General features: G+C 48.9%; 1 protein-coding gene across 1 annotated transcript in view; it reads right to left on the minus strand.

The window, feature by feature from the left end:
• Nucleotides 1-5543: 5543 nt before the first annotated feature.
• LOC144179807 (uncharacterized) overlaps nucleotides 5544-20086 on the minus strand; it is a 35105-nt gene continuing 20562 nt past the window's right edge. The window contains exons 6-8 of the mRNA XM_077708242.1: nucleotides 17053-17190; nucleotides 8784-8960; nucleotides 5544-5555 (exon numbers count right to left, since the gene is read on the minus strand). Of these exons, the coding sequence (XP_077564368.1) occupies nucleotides 5544-5555; nucleotides 8784-8960; nucleotides 17053-17190 (327 nt within the window). The remainder of the gene's footprint in view (nucleotides 5556-8783; nucleotides 8961-17052; nucleotides 17191-20086) is intronic.

A 20086-nucleotide genomic window follows, 5' to 3' on the forward strand; every position in this document is an offset into this window, starting at 1 on the left:
TGGAACTTTCAAGTTCTTTTCTTCTCCTGCCGAGGCGTGCGCAAAAAAAAAAATATCTGTAGGGACTAGAACTTTCGGAGTTCTTCTTTCGTAATCAAGTATTGTGTACCTAAATGTGTATTCATGGCTGTAACTTTTGCGCAACTTTAGGCGGAGGCAGATACAAAAAGGGACACGAAGACCTGCATCTGTGTCCGTCTAAAGTTGCGCAAAAGTTACAGCCATGAATTCAGAATACCAACTAGCCCGCCTAACCATGTTATTGTAAATGTGTATTTAGCACGTTTTTTTCCCATTGTACAATATTGTATCCCCAAATTTGCATAAGTCATATTTTTGCTTAATCTTATTCTGTGTACAAAAAATGTATGTGAAATATATGATTGTAGTACATTTGTTTTCATGACTTCGAATCAAAGACGTCCTCATATGAATTTTGAATAAACGCAAAGCAAAAAGAATGTTTGTGTAACACTCCAATTAATATCGCCACAAAGACAACAATTCGACACCAGAAAACATACTATAACCTACATGTTTTCTTCGTTCAATTATTAAACACGTTACTTCACAAATAACAAACGACGGGCAGCGGCCATTTGGAGACATCGCCACCGCTCGTCCAACTTTCGCGCCTAGTATCATTGCCGAGCGGCCCATGAGGCAGCGACCGGCGGCAGGCGCGAAAGTTGGGCCAGCGTCGGTTTCAAGGGCCGGCACGCGGCAGCCCGGCCTGGCTGCCACGGGAAAAATGACGTCACCAGCGTCCGCGACGTCACCAACCTCCTTTCTCCTCTCGCCACTCGTTGCCATGACGATAAGTACAACGTTTTTCAGACGCCACGTACTACTAGGGGAGGATTTGGCGCTGTTGTTGCGAATTACGCGGGACCACGGTGGATGCTAAAGAGGCCGCCCTGTGACAATAAGCTCGTTATAGGCGGGTTCGGCTATATCGCACTATTGTATATATCGAACTAATCGCGGTGCATATTGAAGTTCGCTATAAACGGGTTTGACTGTACGCGGGAAGTCACGCCACGAACTCTGTGCAGAGTGTTTGTTCTCAAAGGTCGAGATGGCCGACGCGGGACGCTCACGAGGCGCAAGCTGGCGTACACTCGGAATTTTTAAACCCAGAAATTTTGGTCTGTCTGTATGTCTGTCTGTCTGTCTGTGACTCGATTCAGCCACCCGGCCAAAGTAAAATCTATACTGCACAATAGTCTTATATACTCACAGCCATATCTGAGCGTCTAAGCCCGGTTTATATGTTTATACTTGTAAACTTTGTTGAACATGAACAAGACATTACGCAAATATAAAACCAAAAATTGATACACAAGGGATATTTACAGTGTTCCTTTATTAAAAATTCATGAATGCATAGTTTTTTGATAGCAAATGATATTCTACATCTACTGCAGAAAACCAACCGCCGCCTGCTGTTGCCCGCGCCACCTACTGGCGGCATAAAAAAAAAAAACTACCACCTCCCCTCGCGGGAACCGCTGTGTAGATGCGACGCATAGGGGGTTCACGTTGCAGCGTTGGACAGCGGAGGAACGGCGCTGGAACGATGGAGCAAAGCGGCGCCGGCACCGCGTTTTATAGCGCGCATAACGGTGAGGGGACGCACCGGCGCCAGTGCGTCTGCCGCGGCTATGACGCAACACAATCCAACACAATCCACTTTAATCTAATCCAATCCAATCCAAGCCAAGACAAGCCAATCCAAGCCAATCCACTCCAATCCAATGCCCCTCGCGAGAGAGTGTTCGCTATCGGAGAGGAGAGGGGGTGAGCGGCGGAGAGCGAAGCTGGCGCGGCGAGGAGAATGGGGGAGGAGCGGACGCCGACAACAACGACGCCGACGCCGGATGGAGGGACAAGGCGGGTGAATGAGATGCGTGGCATCTAAAATCACGCGGCAGCAGCAACAAAAGGTTCCACTACCTAGGTTCCACGTTCTGCTTGGAACGCACGTAGAGCACGGCCGCGTGGTTTTATAAACCTTCAAGTCGGCCGGCTCGATTCACGCGCGTCTCCGCCGTACTGCACCGCTCTCATCGACGAACCAGGCCTGTAGCAGTGGAACGCGGTAAATTCAAATCGCATTAAGCAAACCTTTAGTGTGTTTACCTTGGGATGAGCGCGACGGTACAGGAACAGCATGAGAGGTGCGCGGGAAAGCAAAGGCGGGCATCTCCTTGGGAAACGTCTACAAAGACTATCGTCCTTTGGCGACATTTGCCGAAAGGAGGAGATCCCCGGCCAATTTTTTCTTGGTATTTTTTCTGCTAGTGCTCGACGGCGGAACTGAAGACTTAAGCAGCTCTGGTGTTAAAAATCTCACAGGAGCCACGTCAGTGGTACTCTGGTTGCTTAGTCACCTATGACATTTTGTTGCCACCACCTTGGCGAGGGTGTAAGCCCAAATTCTGTTAAAAGCTATATCTAACGCTCTGTCACTGCATTTGTTCATTGGAATGCATTTTGCGATAGCTATCACAGACGCGGGCGTCCGTATAGGTGCAGGAGGGATTACAAGAAATACGAACAATTGAGCGCGCAACCTCCGACGCATGCTGCTCCATCTGGCCGCAAAGTCAGTAAACTGCGCACATGCGCAATTCTCAGAGAGCCTTTGAGAGTGCGGCATACTTTCACTGGATATGCTTTATGGAGAAGAGGCGTAGGTCATTTATTGTGAGGCGCTTTTTTCTGAGCCGGGTGATGGTTGAACGGCATCATGCTAGCTGCAACCAGCCTGCTGCGTTCTTGACGCACGAACACAGTCGATAACAGGTACGCTGGTACGGGGCTCGCTTGCGACGGATGTGCATTTAAAATTGAAGCGCTTACCTTAGGAAGGACGTAATACCGAAAGCCCTTCGCCCATTGGAGTGCCTTTATCTACATCGCTTTTATTTCATCAGCATTGCAGACCAACAGGTGAGCCGAGTGTTCACTCAGGCAGTGCCTTCACCAAACAGAAGTGTGACGAGTTGTCCAATTTGACCTTACTATTGTGTTTCCTCTACTGGTACTTTGGATATTCAATAAATTTAGTCTTGGCTGTATACGACCAGAGGCGTACCCGGATTGTGGTCTTTGTCGTGGCCGGGTTACATTGACCGAGATTCGAAGGAATTGCTTTTACACAACCTCTGGGTTTCGTTGTATAAAGGATGGATGGAGGATGCATTGAACTGTCAATAGGCAAAAAATTATGAGCCATTCCACTCTGTCAGCACGGACTACCTGCCAGCATCTGTTGACACACAATGGCTATCTTCAATTATCAGTCCCGGATCGCCCACGTACTGCCCGAGACGCTCTCCGGTGCTCGATTTTCCATTGTATTCCTATGGGACTTCCCGTCCGGACGCAGTCCCCGGACTTCCCGCAGATCGTCCAAGACGGGTAAATAGAGGATGGTCAATATTGAACAAAAGTGCAATTTTTTGGCGGAAGTCGGGCTGCGACCAGCCGTTTTAAAACGAAGTTTTTTACTTCTACCCCAAGGGTTCTACCGCCACCGTCGGTGTCAACAGAAAACTCCCGCGAACAAATAAAAGAAGTTACTAGGACCACCAGAGATCGAAACTGGATTGAATAGAGAAACGGAGCGAGAGCCCGTTGTCTTACCCATTGAGCTACGAGCTCACGCGGAGACGGGGGAGACAGACGGTGCACTTACCGAGGACATCTGTGGGTTTACCCCCTGCGTTCTCGCTGAATGCGACGTGATAGCGTCACGCGACCTCCCGCACCGCTGTGCGCTCCGCCTGCGGCGCGTGGAGCGGCCGCATGCGCGCCTTGCGCATACGCTAGCAGTTAGTAAAAATTAAAGGAAGCTCACACCAACGCATGACATCTAACTTGTCCTCCGTCTCTGCCCCCGATCTCGTCGCCTCCGTCGGCGGTGGCAGAGACGAAGGATTAGTGAGATCTTCTAACAGCGGGTTTTAGCTTCCTTTAAACAAGCGTATCCACTCATGCGCATTACCAATACAACTCAATGAACCACCGTTCATGGATCATGAATCGATTTGACCTTAGCAAATAATATCTCTTCGAAGGAATAAAGGGTGTGGTTAGTGCATTTCGCTTGCCTCGGGTTTAGCTCTTTTTAGAGCCACGTGTGTGAATTCAAGTGACATCGATTGGGTAATTTTTGTGGGTGTCTTTTACAGATGCGCTTTCCAACCACCTTCACAGAATGGATGGGCGCGCATTTCTACCCAGGCGGATTTATCAAGGTTGGTTGTTTGAATTGCACGGTAATACGTGCTGCGGTTTTATAGTTTTTTGCGCGGTCTTATCAAATGAATAAATGCAGAATGCCCCCCCCCCCCTGTAGCGTCACGAGATAAGGTATCAGTACCGCCACTACGGCACGCAATGCAGCAACGGCGGCCATTTGAGTGTTTACCAATGGCGATATTGCCGCATCTATGGCCTCGCCACTAACCTCAACCGGGCCAGTGCCAGCAACACTGCCGAAGATGCAGCAAAACGGCATTTTCGGACACACTTCTACTGCTGGAATGCTGCTACACGCGTTACCTTTGATTCGAGTTTGCAACGATGTCAGTCGCCGGAAGCCGCAGAAAAGGGAGGATTAGCGCAGTCTAACAGAGTTGACCGGTGCCCATGAACAGTTGCAGCGTAAAAAAATGTCACGTGATGTTAACTGACCAATGACGGTGGCGGCGGCAGGGAACAATAGGAGAAAACAGTGGCGATACTCTGTAACCTTATCTATTCCGATCTTTTTACTTGTTAATGCACGTGCAGCAACCACCTAGCCCCTTGCCAATGTGCCTGTTATCTGCTATAAACGGGAGTTAAGCGCGGATCAAGCTGATTGCAGTTGCACGATGCCCTTCAAACATCATTCATCTAGGTGGTGACCGAGCGTCAAAAGGCGCCTAAAATAAACGACCTGCGTGTCTTCTTGATCAAGAATTTCCCCAAAGAGTAGACCACACTCTTAAACGCTCTAGGACAACTGCGCATGCGTGCAGTATAACGATTTTGCAGCTAAAAGGCCCAGCATGCATCGGAGGCTCTGCGCTCAGTGGTGCATATTTTTAAAGCGAAAGCTTTCCTAGTGGGACCGGCGGCATCCTGTCCAAAAACTAATGCATTTCGCAATAGACTTTCTGGTCGACCTAGAAGCTATGATAAGATCTCTGTACACACGGCGCGTGAGTGAAACCGGGCCTCCAGTGTATTGAAACGGTCACTTGAATATCGTGAAAAAGTACCGGTTTTAGATAAGACAATACCCGCATCAATCGTGAAGGAATGAGTTGTCGCATGGGTTTGTTCTTAGTTCGCAACCTGGGTCTTTGAAGGGTTGACGATCGACTGGGCGCACTTTGAGCGAAGGTTGGACGCACTGTTAGCGAATGTTTTGACACACTTTTTATGAAGGAAAGCTTTCGCGCTTCTCTTAACTCTCTTTAGGAAGGGGTGGTAAAGTTGTCCTTTTAATACCGCCTGTACGTCTCCGTCTCGTTTGACCCCCGCCATCATTCGTTTTGCTGCATTGCGGAAGCGTACAACATGGAACAAACGTGTTTTAAGGACCTATAAGTTGAAATTAAGAAGAAGAAATGGACATGGGCAGGTCATAATGTGTGAAGGCAAGATAACTGTTGGTCATTAAGGGTAACACAGTGGATTCCTAAAGATGGCTAGCGTGGCAGAGGGCGGCAGAAAGTTAGATGCAGATGAGTTCAAGAAGTTTGCAGGTGTAAATTGGTCGATGTTAGCACAGGACCGGAATGATTGGAAATTAATGGGAGATGCCTTTGCCCTGCAGTGGCCGTAGATAGGCTGATGATGATGATGATGGTGGTGGTGATGATGATAATGGCAGATTATGCGATTAGAAGTGAATCGTTAATTAGACGTGTGAAGCACGATATGGCACTCGTTTGGGGAGAACCTTTTCAATTTGTCGACAACAGCACTCCTTCCCGGAATGAGTTGCATTAGCGGCAGAGTAGCGAGGCAGACTCGTCAGTAAAACCGCATCTCGAAAGCGATGCAGCGCTAAATGAGGCGGATCAGCAGAAGAAGCACAAATGATAAGCGCTCGGTAAAGTGGACAGTGCGGGACCCTCCTACCTCTCTGCGGGTTTCACCTACTTTACTGCTGCGAGGTCGTTGGTTGCAGTTCTTTTGCGAAAGGGCGGAGTGGTTGGAATTAGCTAACGGTTTTGTAGCGAAAGCTACAGTACGCTACCTAAGGCAGTCTTCGCGGGGTGAGCAGTTTTGACCTTGAGAGCTAGAGATCAAACCACACCCCCTTCCGGAATCGCCGGATTGGAGCAGTGTCCGATGGCGGGGAGAGATAGGCGAGGAAGGAACGGAGAAGCTCACGGATCCCGTGCAGCCACTTGGCGGAGGAAGGCGAGGACGCCGCCGCCGCAGCGATAAGTGCGCGCGACGAAGGGAGACGACGTGCACGCAGAGCCGTGTGCGATAGATAGGCTCCGGAACGATCGCCGGGTGGCGCTGCACTCTTTTTGTAAATCACAGGGCCGTAGGTCGGTTGGCATTAGGAGCACAGAGTAAAACAACAAATGAAGCAGTGCAGGGAGACATGGGATGGGCATCCTTCGAAGTGAGAGAAGCACCGAGCAAAATATGTTTTGAAGAAGGACTTAGAAATATGCATGATCAGAGATGGGCGGCCAAAGTGTTACGGTATCTTTACATGAAAAGCGTGGACTCACAATGGAGGAAAAGAACCAGAAGGCTCAGGACAAAGTATAAGAAACCGAAGTGCAGGGGAAACGGCCAAGGCAATAAAAAATGAAGTGAAAGAAACAGAAACAACGACCTGGAAAAAGAGGATAGACGCGAAGAAGTCCTTAGATATCTACCGGATGTGGAAGCAGGAGATCACAAGGGAAAATTATGCGATAATACCAGAGGGATTGCATTGCTTTTTGAAGCCCGGGCAGGTTGCTTGCGGACGAAAACGCTTATCCGCGAGCCGGTACAGGAAGAACTATGCGCAGGTTGTGGAAATGAGCCAGAAACCATGCGACATATTGTAACGGAGTATCCAGTCCTCAGTGATGGAGCCATCCAGCTTCCGGAAGCCCTTGGCTTTAAGGTTAGCGGGAAAGTGAACTGGACAGCAGTTGAGGTTAGTAAAAGAAGGTTAGAATGTTGGTGGGAAAACAGCAGAAAATAATCTGGGAAGACATGAGAACAAAGAAGTCAGACTAGCAAAAATTTTACGAAAGTATCTCCTTTTTATTTTGATATTTTTTTATGTATTTTGTTTGTATTTTTTTGGCGAGGTGATTGTACAGTGGCGTTGCGACTAAGGCCGCTGTGCAACGCCACCACGTTACAAAGGGGAAGCCACTAAGCATCATCATCATCATCAAGCCGTTTTCTGCGTTTGGTTTGTTTTTGACCGTATTTTAAACCTGGCTTGTTTCTGTTCATGGAGAAAATAATCGTTTCGTGAAACATAGCGCTCGCTCGACAAATATGGTCACGTAAGCCACCGTTGCTTGCTTCAGTCGGCAAGTGTTATCTGAGACAAATCCAAAGCCCCGCAGTCCTGTGCAGCTAAACCAAGCATAGTACGCGCAGTGCCAACAACAGTACGCATCAGTACTTCTATGTTTACTGTGGGCTTTCGTAACTTCCAGTGCTTGTCCCACCATTATTACAGCTTTAAAAAGAATGTGCGCTAAATTTAAGCACAAATACCTCGTTCGGCAATCTTATAACATCTGCCTAATTTGCGTTTGCTTGCCGCCCTCCGCCATTCGCAGAGCCGGCTGGTATGACATCATAGGCTCTGTTGCCGGAAATTAGCTACTGGGTCGCAAGATCATTCCTTTTTTCCTAATTATGTAGCTTATTTGAGCGAACTTTACGTTAAAAGTGGTATCAGTACGATTCTAATGAGGCAATATTTTGAAAGAAATAAACGTGTTTTCTTATCATGGCTCCTTTAATTATTTACACTTCCCAAGTGCGGGGCTGTTAAAGAAATATCGGCAATCTTTAGAAATTGGTCAGGTTAGCAATTTTTAATTGGAAAGGGTGTCTTGTGCAAACCAAAAAAATACATTTTTTCATTTAATTAGTATTACACAAAGTCGCGACAGAAAAACAAATTCTCGTGCGACAGCTACAAATGTTGTGTTTCACAGGGGTAAATGTTTTGAGTTTAGCACGAATCGTTCGAATCGTCAAAAGCGCCTGTCTCGTCTGCCACCATCCTCGTCTTTTTTGCGCAAAGTCCCACCTTCACTAAATCGTCTGTGAGCGGAGCCATATTCAGGTTTTTTTTTTTTTATAATGGCGATGGTTTTACTCTCCAGGTTGCTTCGGATATCGTAATCGCTGTGCACAAGGAGCCACATATAATGTTTTGCCCTTATTAAGAATGTCTGCGGGAAAGAACTGTCCCATGTCTTGAAAGCAACCCAATTGCCACTACTTCGCCTGTTCTGGTTAAAAATTAGATCTGATTGTTTGAAGTTTCCTTCAATCTGCATCATTTTAATGGGAAAGAAGCAGCATTTTAAATTTTCTCTTGTATCTAACTTTTACGTTTCCTTTAAACTACTAACATTTTTTTTTTTTTACTCAGTTCACTCATAAATCAGCTCATCGAACCGGTTCGCGCACCGGTTCAAAGGTCCCGAACGCGAACCGTAAACAGTTTTTTTTTTGTGTGTGGATCATAAACTGAGTGATTCCCACAAAGGACTGCAAAAAATGCTGCTTACCTCAACATAGTTCTTATTTATCTGAGGCTTCTTGAAGACTCCAATCAGGATGTACATTGGGAAGCCGTACTTGACGGACAACTGTACCACGGTTTCAGCGACGTTGAAAGAAAGAGGGAGTGTCAGGCTGGATATGTCCAGGCCGACCTTAACGGTGAAGGCCTTCAACATTGACACCTGCAAGTTCATCAAAAGAACTCTCACGATATTTGTACACTCGGCGTGCTTCCCGTGAGCCACGTGGCCCGGATGCATGGAGCAAGAAATACTTTTCTCCGTGCCCCGGATGTCAGATACGGGGTATTTTGAGTGCACTGCTTTTTTTTTTTTTTTTTTGCTACCACTTAATAATACGAAGTCGACTATCTGTTGGGAGCCTAAACCGACAAACGCGCTAGGGTAGTCCATTTCACGTGTTGCATAGTAAACAGCGTCTTTCGCGCGGACTGCGCGTGACAGTGACTTTGTTTTTGTAGCATCTTGCCTTTTGTAGCGAAAGCTCTACTACGCGACATCTTTCGAGGTCATTCATCGCGTAGCAAGTGAACTTCAGCTTTCAGCCGCCGACATGGAGGCCGAGCTTTTGCTCCTTATCGACTCACCCGGTCGTAGCGCAGCTACTGCGGTGCCAGGTAACTACATGGGGGTGGAACGGCTCGTTCGCCTGCGCTTGACCGCTCAACGCCGGCGTGGCCGGCTGTGCGAGTGGTTCTGAGCAAGCCAACTATGTGACTAGGCGAGGTTTAACGGCTGGTTTGCCGGCGTTTGGTCCCTCAGTATTTTTATCGATGGCGCCCCGGCAGGGCTTTCTTTGCGTTCCCGTCAGTGCAAGCTAACTAAATGATGAATCCAATCCACTACATACAGATAGACGGAAAGATGCATCTGTCACCGCGCATAGCGCGCAACATCTTTGCGTTCACTGGTGATAACTACGTTTAGAAGTGTTAAACCCGAGCCATTTTTGCGGAATAGCTTATGGGAGATTCGCTAGTTCTTTTTTGTTAAAACGAATGCTATGCTGAGATTTTCACACGGGCTGCGTTAACTTTAGTTATTCATTGATGTTTCTCTTCAACTGTGTTGGAAAATGCCTATGAGACAAACAATGATGGTATGTAGTACGCTGAAAATATAGTAGCATAAGTAACTACGGGTGTTTTTGATATTTTCGAAGAAAACAATGCGAATGTCTGCAAAATACACAACATCGTAAGCTGTAACCGTCCCTTTGGGTTGTCACTTTGGGGGACGTTTATGCAGTACCGTAGATTAGTATTTTTTAGACTTCAAGAGGACATATTTGCGCCCTTGCGTTTACAACGGCTAAAAATGTAAGCTACTATCTTTATCTATACAAAACCCTGTACAGAAAGAAAGCAGTACGCGTTAATGTCGGGTGCGCAACTTGACCCCTTACGACCACAAGTCTGCAAATACTGGGACAGCGCCGTAAGGACGCACCTGAGGCCCGCTGTGTGGGAAGGGGCCATGCGATGCGATGGAAGACGGCGAAGAGCGGCGTTATACAGCGGCTCTCCTGCTTTGTTGTTCGCCATATCTCCCAGCTTGCCAGTTAGGCACATCGCGCAATAAATGGGGGCAGCCCACTAGCGTCCTTATTTAGCAGGACGCAACACTTGCCTCCACCAAAACCGTTGCGTGGCGGCAGGTCGGGATATGCGAACGATGTATTTACAGAATTTGCAGAGCCTGCGCTGGTTGCACACGCACGCAGTTTCTTCCTGGGAAATGAGCGTCCATGGGAATGCGCGCTTCTGTCCAATTTGTCCTCTCGTGACGATATCGAGGAGGGCCTGTATAGCGGGTTACAGGCTTTTCAAAGCCCATTTTCATTATACAAAAAGTTTTACCCTACCAAACCGAGCGTTATAAACGATAAAAATTTCGGCCATTTTTATACTGAACCTGATTGGCGAAGTACAAGTGCCAGTTCATTTCGTAGAAGTCCTATATAGCGATACCATAAAGAGAAATCAATGTATGTCTGACTGACTGATGGCAGACAGACAGACAGACAAAACCATCCAACCAACTTATCAATACCCCGCTAAAACTGCTGAACCTAATGATTTAAAATTTTGGGAATACATTTCCATCAGGGCGTACGAGCCCAATAAGGTTGGATTTTTGGATATTCCACCCCTATAAGACGAGAAGGAGTAAACTGTTTTTAGAGCGGAAGCTCTCAAAGAGGGATTCACACGGAGGATAAAATCCATCCACTCCCTCCCTGCGCCGGGTATCACGTGGACGCACGTCAGTGTACCGGCTGCGCGCTTGTGCGCAGCCGGCACAAGCGCGGGCGATTAGCCCTCGGGAGGGGCACCGTTAGGATCAGGGAGGGATTGTCCAAGCTGCACAGACGACCCCTGCCTCGTAGGGGAATCCTGCGCTGTTGGCGCAATGTTTCTCGCCAGTCTGACCGCTGCTTTACTTTTGGTGTCTCGCTGTCATCTGAGTTGCCGCTGCTGATGGATGCAATGAGTCCGCCGAACACAAGTTTCTTGCTGCTATGTTGTGGTTGCTGGCGAAGCGCCGAGTCATTCCACCGCCCATCACCGGCAGTGGGGAACGCAACATCATGTGTCAATAGCGCACCCAAAGGGGGATCTAGAACTCCTCCTTGAGGCCGCCCCTGGTCCAAGCGGCGCTGCTCCGGAGGGCCCGCCACCCGCGCATCTGCTGGTTGCTCCTCGTGTTTACGCACGGATGCGTGACGTATGGTCACGTGACATGCGGTGCGGGGAGGGAGTGGATGGATTGCATCCTTCGGGTAAATCCCGCTTAGCGCCCACTCTTGTGGTTTGGCGGCGCTGTCGGGGTCGTAGTGACCGAGCGAACGAGGAGGACAACGAGAACAGGCGAGATGAGGCAAGGACAAAAGCGGAGAATGCAAGTATGGCAAAACGGTGAGCCGGAGAACGGTATGCCGAGGCCGAGGAAAACATTCTCGGAGGGGGCGACGCGCTACGAGATAACAACACAGTAGCGCGCGCCGTCGTGCGTTCGGAGATGACGCGATCGCTTCCTGAGACAGAGTTTCATACTAAGGCACACTAGAGGGAAATCTGGCGCCACTGTCTAGGGGAGTTGCGCTTCGGCGAGCGTTCCGTCATATACCGGGCAGGCATGTTCCGCTTGTCCTTGGCATGGCTCATGAACAGGCTGAAAAGTTGTCTCTGACTAAAAAAAAGGAACAGTATTACTGTAGAAGAATCATCAAATTTCTTTTGTTACAAAATTTAACCTCCAAAAAGATTAAGTTCTCAGTGATTATGTAGAAGCTTCACGCACGATGAACAGGAAAAGAATGTTATTTTGTTGTTGATTTTGGCTTCGAGACGAACAAGCCGTATGGCTACCTAAGCCACGTAGCCGAGGAACGTCGCTAGCGGCAATGGCGGCGCGCACAGCGGCCCGCGACTGCAGCGCGAGATTTCCCTCTAGTATTTATTAGTATGAAAGTCTATGTCCTGAGAAGAAAGATTCTGCATGTGCCGCTGCAGCTAAACGTGCCGCCTGGGAAGATATTCAGCGCAGCCGAATTCAGAATCCACGAGTTTGTGCCGCTCATTCTTTCCTCCATGGCGCCGCTGAAGCAGAAGTTCTGTGCCTCGCAGAGATCGCAACAAATAGAGCGGCGGTAGTGGCTACGTACTTGCGTGTGGGTCTGTCAGCAATGTCCACCTAAATCTCTGGTACGCCTGATGAAGTTTGCGAGCTGTGTGCCGCAAAGTTGGACAACGGCTTGTTGGTAGTTCTACTTCTCGCCCACCGCGCACACCGAAGGCGTAGTGCATTGCCTGTGCTCACATTAATCGTCCATCTTTGTACATCACTGCTATTAGTGGGAATCTTCCAGGTCAAGACAAACAGGAATTTCCCACCACCAGTGCGCGAGAACATCCCGTTCCTCTCCGTCGTAACTCCTCCAAGACTGTCATCAGATTGTGGAATACCTCATCTGCGAGATCCAGGCATTGTAGCATGTCGAACATATTGTTACATAACATATATTCGTCCATTTCTACGACCACAAGGCCTTTTTCATGACGCAGAAGACTCTGAGAAGTGGATTGTTCTTGAAGGAGGAGTAATACGTGAAGAACAAGCGTGGTCTGCAACAATACGTATACATCTGTCGGAAATCCATTGCATCGAAATGTTTTGCGCAGTCGAAACGGCTAAGCAGATGCGCTCAAATGCCGCATTAGGCAGTATCGCGACTGTAGCCACATTGTATCACAAATTACTGGTTTTCTCATCCACCCGACTTTCGAATGAAATGACTTTTGCTGATATATGATGCCCGTACAAAGGTCTAGAAAGCACTTTCACCATTTCTACCTAACAAACTCAAAAACGGCGAATCTCGATTTTTCAAACGGGTATTTTTACGGATTCCTCAAAATATGTTCAGCTCTTCGATATACCGAATTGGTTTTTGCTGACAAATGTCGTCTGTACAAATGCGGAAAGACAGATCTAAACATTTCGCGATATGACGCCATAGAAGGCGAAAACCATTTTTTTGAACCTGCACCCCTGACAGCTGAGAAAAGCGAAACAGGCGACATCAGCGCAGAGCTAAACTGCTGGCCCTATAGAAGCTTGAAATTTCGAGGTAAATTCTTATAGTGCTGTATGATCTGAATACGCGTGGTGCGGCAATAGTTTCGCAAGAATCATCAGTGATAAATGAGCCGGAGTACAACAGGACATCCGCAACGGTGCTGGCTATGCATTGCAGCAAAGAAGCGAGGTAGGAAAACTGGATCGTGCAAGAAAGGCGTGCAGTTGATGCAATAGTCGCGCACCGGCGGGTCGTTCCAGCAATGCGCTCCAGATATGCACGGCGCTTTGACGCCGGCTCCCAGCGAAGACGAGCCCATAAGGCTTCCAACGGCTCCAGTGGGCACCGGAGCTGGGGACCTTCGATGGTCGACCCGAGTCTGAGCAAATCAGGCCAGGAATCTCGCCCTGCGGTATACCCGCGGGTGCACGAGCCACGGTTCGGGTTCACCGGCGCCCCGCTGCCAACGCCGCTTTTAGACCATCAAGAGCCTCTTCCCGGCTCTCGTGGCGGTCGCGCAAGCGTCGCGGGCGTCTGCCCCATCACTACCCACACTGTAGAACAGACGTTCGTGCTTCTCTCGAATTAACTGTCTTAGTGCTGCCGCGGAATGGCTGCACTGCGGGGCAGGCAGCGTTACCGCTTAGTTTAAGAGAGCCAGAGAAAGGAGGTCGAGTTGGCAAGCCCAAAAGCGAGTTTATGGGAAGCCCGACCGAACTGTCACTGACGTTCACAAGGAAAAGTACGACGGAAACCCAGCAGGTCACGGGGAAACGCCACGCCAGCGCTAAGACAGTTGGTACACGAGAAGCAGGAACGTCCAGCAGGAACGTCCAATGTGTGGTGGAGTTAAAGCTCGTTAATTCCAACTTCGATATTTTGAATTCATAAATGATTCGAACTGTATGGTGCAGTCCGGCTAACCTTAGTGGCTAACCTTAGTAGCCCGTTAAATCAAAAGCGTGCAAGTGCTACCAAAGATATCTGGAAGTACTACGTGCTACCACACCAGCCCGAGACATACAGCCCGGCACACGGCCAGACAGACGCACCCGCTGCCTACACACGAAGTTGTCACGCCTCCGGAACAGAGAGAACGGAGAGAGGCGGGGAAAAATGGTGTAAAACAGCAAGCGACGTCGGTTAAAGTAGCTACGGAGTGGAAGCTTCGCAGGGAAAACAGCCACGTTTGGATGAATGTTGAGTGGCTGTCCCAATGAGGGACCTATTTAAAAAAAATGACTCCAATCCACGCTGCGAATGTGGGACGCCATTCGACGTCACTTGAATTCACACACGTGGCTCTACAAAGAGTGAAACCAGAGATTCTGCCAGCCGTGACCTGGAATTCGCGGGGGCGGCGTCCCGAACGCAGCACCAGCGTCGGCCAAGGCGGGGCTTGAGCGGCGGACCCCACCGCCGCAGTAGCCAGGCCGTGAGTCGGAAGAAAGAAAACGGAGAGGAGCGTCTTTCGAAGGGTGAGACAGCGGAACCTAGCCATCCTGATGTGCTAGCTTGGGGCTACAACACCGCGCGACACAAGCGCAGACACCGAAAAAATTCGGCATGTGTAGCTTAGTGATGCTCCTTTATAAAGATTTAAACTAGTTAGTTTAGTAAGTTTCAGAATTGCGGGAAAGCTGAGGGAACTTTTATAATCGCTAGTTATAAGAACCAATTGCTACTTTCTTCTTTTGATATACCTCTTAAAAGCACAGCCGAATTGGTCTTCACCAATTTAGAAAACGGAGCCCCATTCGTGGCAAGCAGTGCCCAAAAGGGAGCGTTTCTTTAATGCCCAGATGGCTGTACGTGGTCTCTGCATTTTGTTTTCCCGCCCTGCAAACCAATCCTTAACGTATGTTTGCCGTACGACCACTTAATTCCGTCCGGTCCGGGTTACCCAGAAGGTGCTGTCGAACAAGTTAATCAAGCTGTGCGAAGGAAGCGCGCGATGGACGCGAAGATGAACCAAAACAGGCCCAAAATAACCGTCGCAAAGCAGATGACAAAGCCGTACCGCCGACGCGGTCCCTGGCGAGGAGGCACTTCCATGAGGGGAACGCTGGGTAAATTCGCCGGGCGCAATCTACAGTGGGCTTCGTGAGTGAAACTTCCGCTCTCTCCTCCCCCCGCGGCCGCCTCCGCCACGTTGACCGTTTGCTGTCCCGCACGCCACGAAAGAACTGTTGGTAGGTGGAGCTAGAAAGCTTTTCTTTAAAAGTCCCCTTTGCTAACTACGGCCATACGGTACGAGTGCAGTTGTGGGTGGTGCGCTGAGGGATGAGGGCAGTTTCGTTGGTCTGCCAGTGGCGACGTGGAGGAGGAATAGGAGGACGAAGGAGGATGAACCAGTGAGGACGTCCAGCGGAGCAAAGGGCTGATTGAATGCCGCTCACCTGCTCTTTCTTGTTTTGAAGAAGGCGGAGAGGAGGACGGCTGCTATATTCGCTCGCTAGAGCATAAAGTGCTGGCTGTCGCTTTTAATGGCAAAATACAGACTGAAATCCCGCCCTTTTAACAGCAGAGCTCTCCTAGGGCTGGCCTTGACGCCAGTGTGTCCTGGTATGCTGTCACGCTCCCGCCGGAGCAGGTTTCTCCGCCTCGCTACAACCCGTTCAGTATAGAACGAATTCACAGACAGAAAACCACAGATCCTAGGGCCTTGATATTTTTATATAAACCGGCTTTCGTTGTCCCTGGAATAACGTCTCCCCAGCAAAACATTTAAATGTGTTTGCAATGCAAACGGCTTTAAGGCGATCGGTGTAGGCGTGGTCTTTGTAACTGGCTTTACCACATCACGTGTTGCACAGTGCATGTACCGAGGGGGTATGATAAGGAAATGGCTTGAAGTCTTGTTTTATCGATGGGATCACGAAGCAAATTATCGGACTATTAGACACAGCTTCGCTGCTCTGAGAGAGTAGACGGAAGCAGAATTTTTTCAAGCATCAAATTGTTCGCTTGCGCTGGTGCCTCTCAAGAGCAGTGGGCTCTTATAATAATTAATGAAGATTAGAACTGAGACGACTGCCCTTTGTGGTTTATATTAACGAGCATTTAGTGTAAAACCATGGTTACACGGGAACACTCGGGTATCGCCGGGTACCATTTCTAGTGTATAGAAGTATAGAGAAGCTTTCCAAAATCGTACAGGTCCTACACATTACCAGGCTGGAACACGTCGTGTTAATCGGAGTATCATTATCTTGGGAGCACAGTAAGCACGGTGTGCGTAAAAACATAAATAAAGAAAAAGAAATGTCTTAAAGCAACCATGACAAAGAATCGGTGTTTCTAAATCAGCCACTAATATAAACGGGCAGCTTCAAGAGACGTTGGAATTCATCCACGTGTGTTCGTCCCTTGTTTTTCTTCAAAAAACTAGAAAATAAGGGGAGCCAACCAAGAAACACTAAAGATTTCACTTTTTAGTGCTAGGGGAGAACTGGAAAATGATTTACGACTTTAAGGGGAATTTCTGCTGTCTATAACTAAGACCCTTACAGCCAAGAAAAACCCAAGAGAACAAATCCGCCAAGGGTGCAGAGAACGACCAAACACGCTTTAAAACGGTGTTTTCTAGTGTTCTCGCTGGAGCGCAAGGGCGTTAAGACCGTTAGAAGTCCTTTAGGGGTGTACATAATTTTATAGTGTAAAAAGGCCTACCTCAGAGCGTTCCGATAAACCCAGGTCCACGCATCTGCGGAACAAGCCTGCCGCCTTCTGTGACGCGTTCTGTCCTGTGGGCGGCACATGGATGCTGTACAGTGACGTGAGGGCGTTTGTCTTCAGGAAGTGGTCGAGCTGGACGGTGGACGAGAAGCAGCAAAACTGTTGATTTTTGAGAGGTCCGTGGCATTCTCCTTTATTAAAAATTTATTTTTGGGGCATTTTGAAGGTAAGTTGCGATTTTTGGGATCCCATGGACGGGCACAGGAAAAAAGAAACATACAATTTCACAAGACGCCACACTAACGATTGATTTAAGTTGTTGGTTGTTAGTGCAGTTGTTAGTGCTTAGTGAAATCGGTTGTTAGTGCGCCGTCTTCTTTTGAAATTGGAAGCTTTTTTTAAGTGCGAATGCACTTCTTAAGCGAGCCTGAATCGTCCGCCGCCGTCGTCCGCATAGCAACAGCTGCGGGTGCGCGCGCTCCTCGTCTTCCTCCTCGTCTTCCCTAGCAACGGGGGGAGATGGGCGCGCGCTACTCTCCTCCTCATCTCTCCGCTCAGTGACTGCGGGTGTTGGGCGCCTCCTCTCCACTTCGGGCGGGAGAGCTCTCGCTCGCGTAGCGGGCGCTCCGCATTCCGACGCGTGAGGGCGCTCGTGTAGCCCTCGCCGTAACGGCGGGCGCTACTCTCCTCCTCCTCTCTCCGCTCAGTGACTGCGGGTGTTGGGCGCCTCCTCTCCACTCCAAGATCACGATATCCACCGTAATCGCGCAATCAACAACCGTGCATTCGCACTTACACACTCTCCCCCTCGGGGAAGTGCGAGGGAATTTTTTTCTCCTGTGTCCGTCTCTGTTATCATAAAAAGGGCAACTTACCTTCAAGAGCATGTAACACCAACTAGCCCGACATCAAGCTTTACTGAACTTTTGGGCTTCACGGCTTGATACTATCTTTGGCCTGGAGGAAGCCCGTAGTGGAGCCCTCTAGATTGATTTAGGTGACCCGAAATTCTCGACACACGAGAGCTTCCTAAACCTTTCGGCTATCAGAAAAAGTGTGCAGGAATTCACAGAAGTCTCTGCTAATGTGGACAATAAGGTGTGCTAACAGAGCTATCTCAGTAACCATCTTTTACGTACAGGACACTGACAGATTTTTTTTCAATAATCCCTAAAATCACTTAAAGTCACGCAAGTTTCTTGATTGAAAAGTTGAACAGTTGTATGATTATTGAAAATAGACACACAACAGTATACAAATATCGAATTGAACACAACTGATCTCAGTATGCCAGTGTACCATGAACAAAAAGAAAGGGGTGATGGCCAAAGTTTGCAGTACATATACGCGGTAGATGCTAAGTAATGCGGAATAAAATTAAATTGGATGTGTTTGTTTCTGCCCCAGTCCTTGAAATATGTTAGTGGGCTTAGTTTGTTCCATTCTTTTCTCGCAGGTGGAAAAAAATAGTTCTGGAGGCAGTCATCTCGGCAAGAAAATTTGGTGAGTGTAGGAGAGAGTGCTTATTACGCGTTTGTCGTGTGTGACCGCGACAAGATCTGTAGTATTCACGTTTATATGATTTTGAAGCAGTGAACACAAAGCTTTAAAGGGGTCCTAAAATACCTTCCGCCGATGCATGGATGTACATGTACCCAAATAAAGCAATGTATTTGCAATCTCCTCCCGCAAGAATTTTGTTAAAGCGATGAGTATTAGCTGAGAAATCGTAAATCAAAAACCGCGCATTATTGTCGCTCCGCGTTTCCTCCTCCTCCTTTCGACTTACTCTCCGCTGTTGACGGCGCGCGAGCTTTGCCTCCCATGATGCTGCGCTCCGCAGCGGTGACGTACTTCCGCTATTGCGCTGCTCAGACTGTCGTCTGCTACGGGCAAGCTTTGTTGACACCATGAATCCCTCAAGGCTGGAAAAGCGAACGAAAAATCTGGCCGCGTGTATGCGGCGGCCTGGCCTTGCCCTTTCGCGGTGTACTTTGCTGGCGGCACGTGACTTTTTATCGGCGGCGAACTCGCAGCCGCACGGGGAGGGTCGTGCGCTCGTTCCCTTGAAGCACCGCGCACTGTTTATCCAAAAATCGCCGTATCAGATGTGGCCCCGCTAGTGCCGGCTCTTATTTTGTGGCGGTGGTAATTCCTGCCGGCGGCATGTGAAAAAGACATTTTAAGCCGATACTGAACCCGTGCACAAAACGCCAGTTCAGCTTGGGGCGACGCGTGGCGGAGAGCGGCAACATTGGCAAAATATGCTCCGCCGTGACTCTGAGCTTTCTAGCGCTGGAGCAAGCGCCGTTTCTTTGACAATCTCAAACATCGGTTTTGCCTTGGCAACAAGGCACAAACCACTCCAGAAGTCAGTTACGGTTGCGTGATCCCGGTTCAGCTTGGGGCCCCACTTCGCGACATGTGGGCACTGCAGGCGTACCACTCACTCCCATTGGGAAGTGCGAGATGCGTTTGGCATTACAGGAGGCGATGGTGTGTGTGTTGTGGACGCCTTTGTTTCGCGATGAAATGCGACGTTGTGCTTCTGCGGGTGGATAGTGCTTCCCATGGTCTGGATTATCTTTCTCGAGCGACGTACGACTCAACCTCGCATGGGGTATGTGCAGTGTGCGTGGCTAAAAGCCATCGGCTTGTGCGCCAGAGTTAAGTGACTTGCTGTTCGTCCCAGCAAAGCGCGCGCGAGGTGAGTACCGAATTTACGACGGGCAGGAGGCAACCCATCCTCTGTCAATCGTGGTTCAGACTTTCAACGCATGTTGTGACGTTGTGTTCGTTAGAAACGCATCTCTGGATTGTTTTGAAGTTGAATAGAATGTATGCGTCAAACCCGGGCATTCGGCTCAGGGCGTTCTCTGCGATTGCACGAAAGAAGTGCCACGGGGCTTCAACGCTTTCTTAATGGAACGTACTCAGGTAACAGAATATCCATGTCGTGTTATGGCCGTGTTGCATTCAATACAAACGGTTAAGCGTTTGTTTGTGTGCTTGGGCATTTTACGACAAA

Source organism: Haemaphysalis longicornis, unplaced genomic scaffold, assembly GCF_048455015.1.
Source record: "Haemaphysalis longicornis isolate Haplotype H1 unplaced genomic scaffold, Haemaphysalis longicornis Haplotype H1 scaffold_4, whole genome shotgun sequence".
Taxonomy (NCBI): Eukaryota; Metazoa; Arthropoda; class Arachnida; order Ixodida; family Ixodidae; genus Haemaphysalis; species Haemaphysalis longicornis.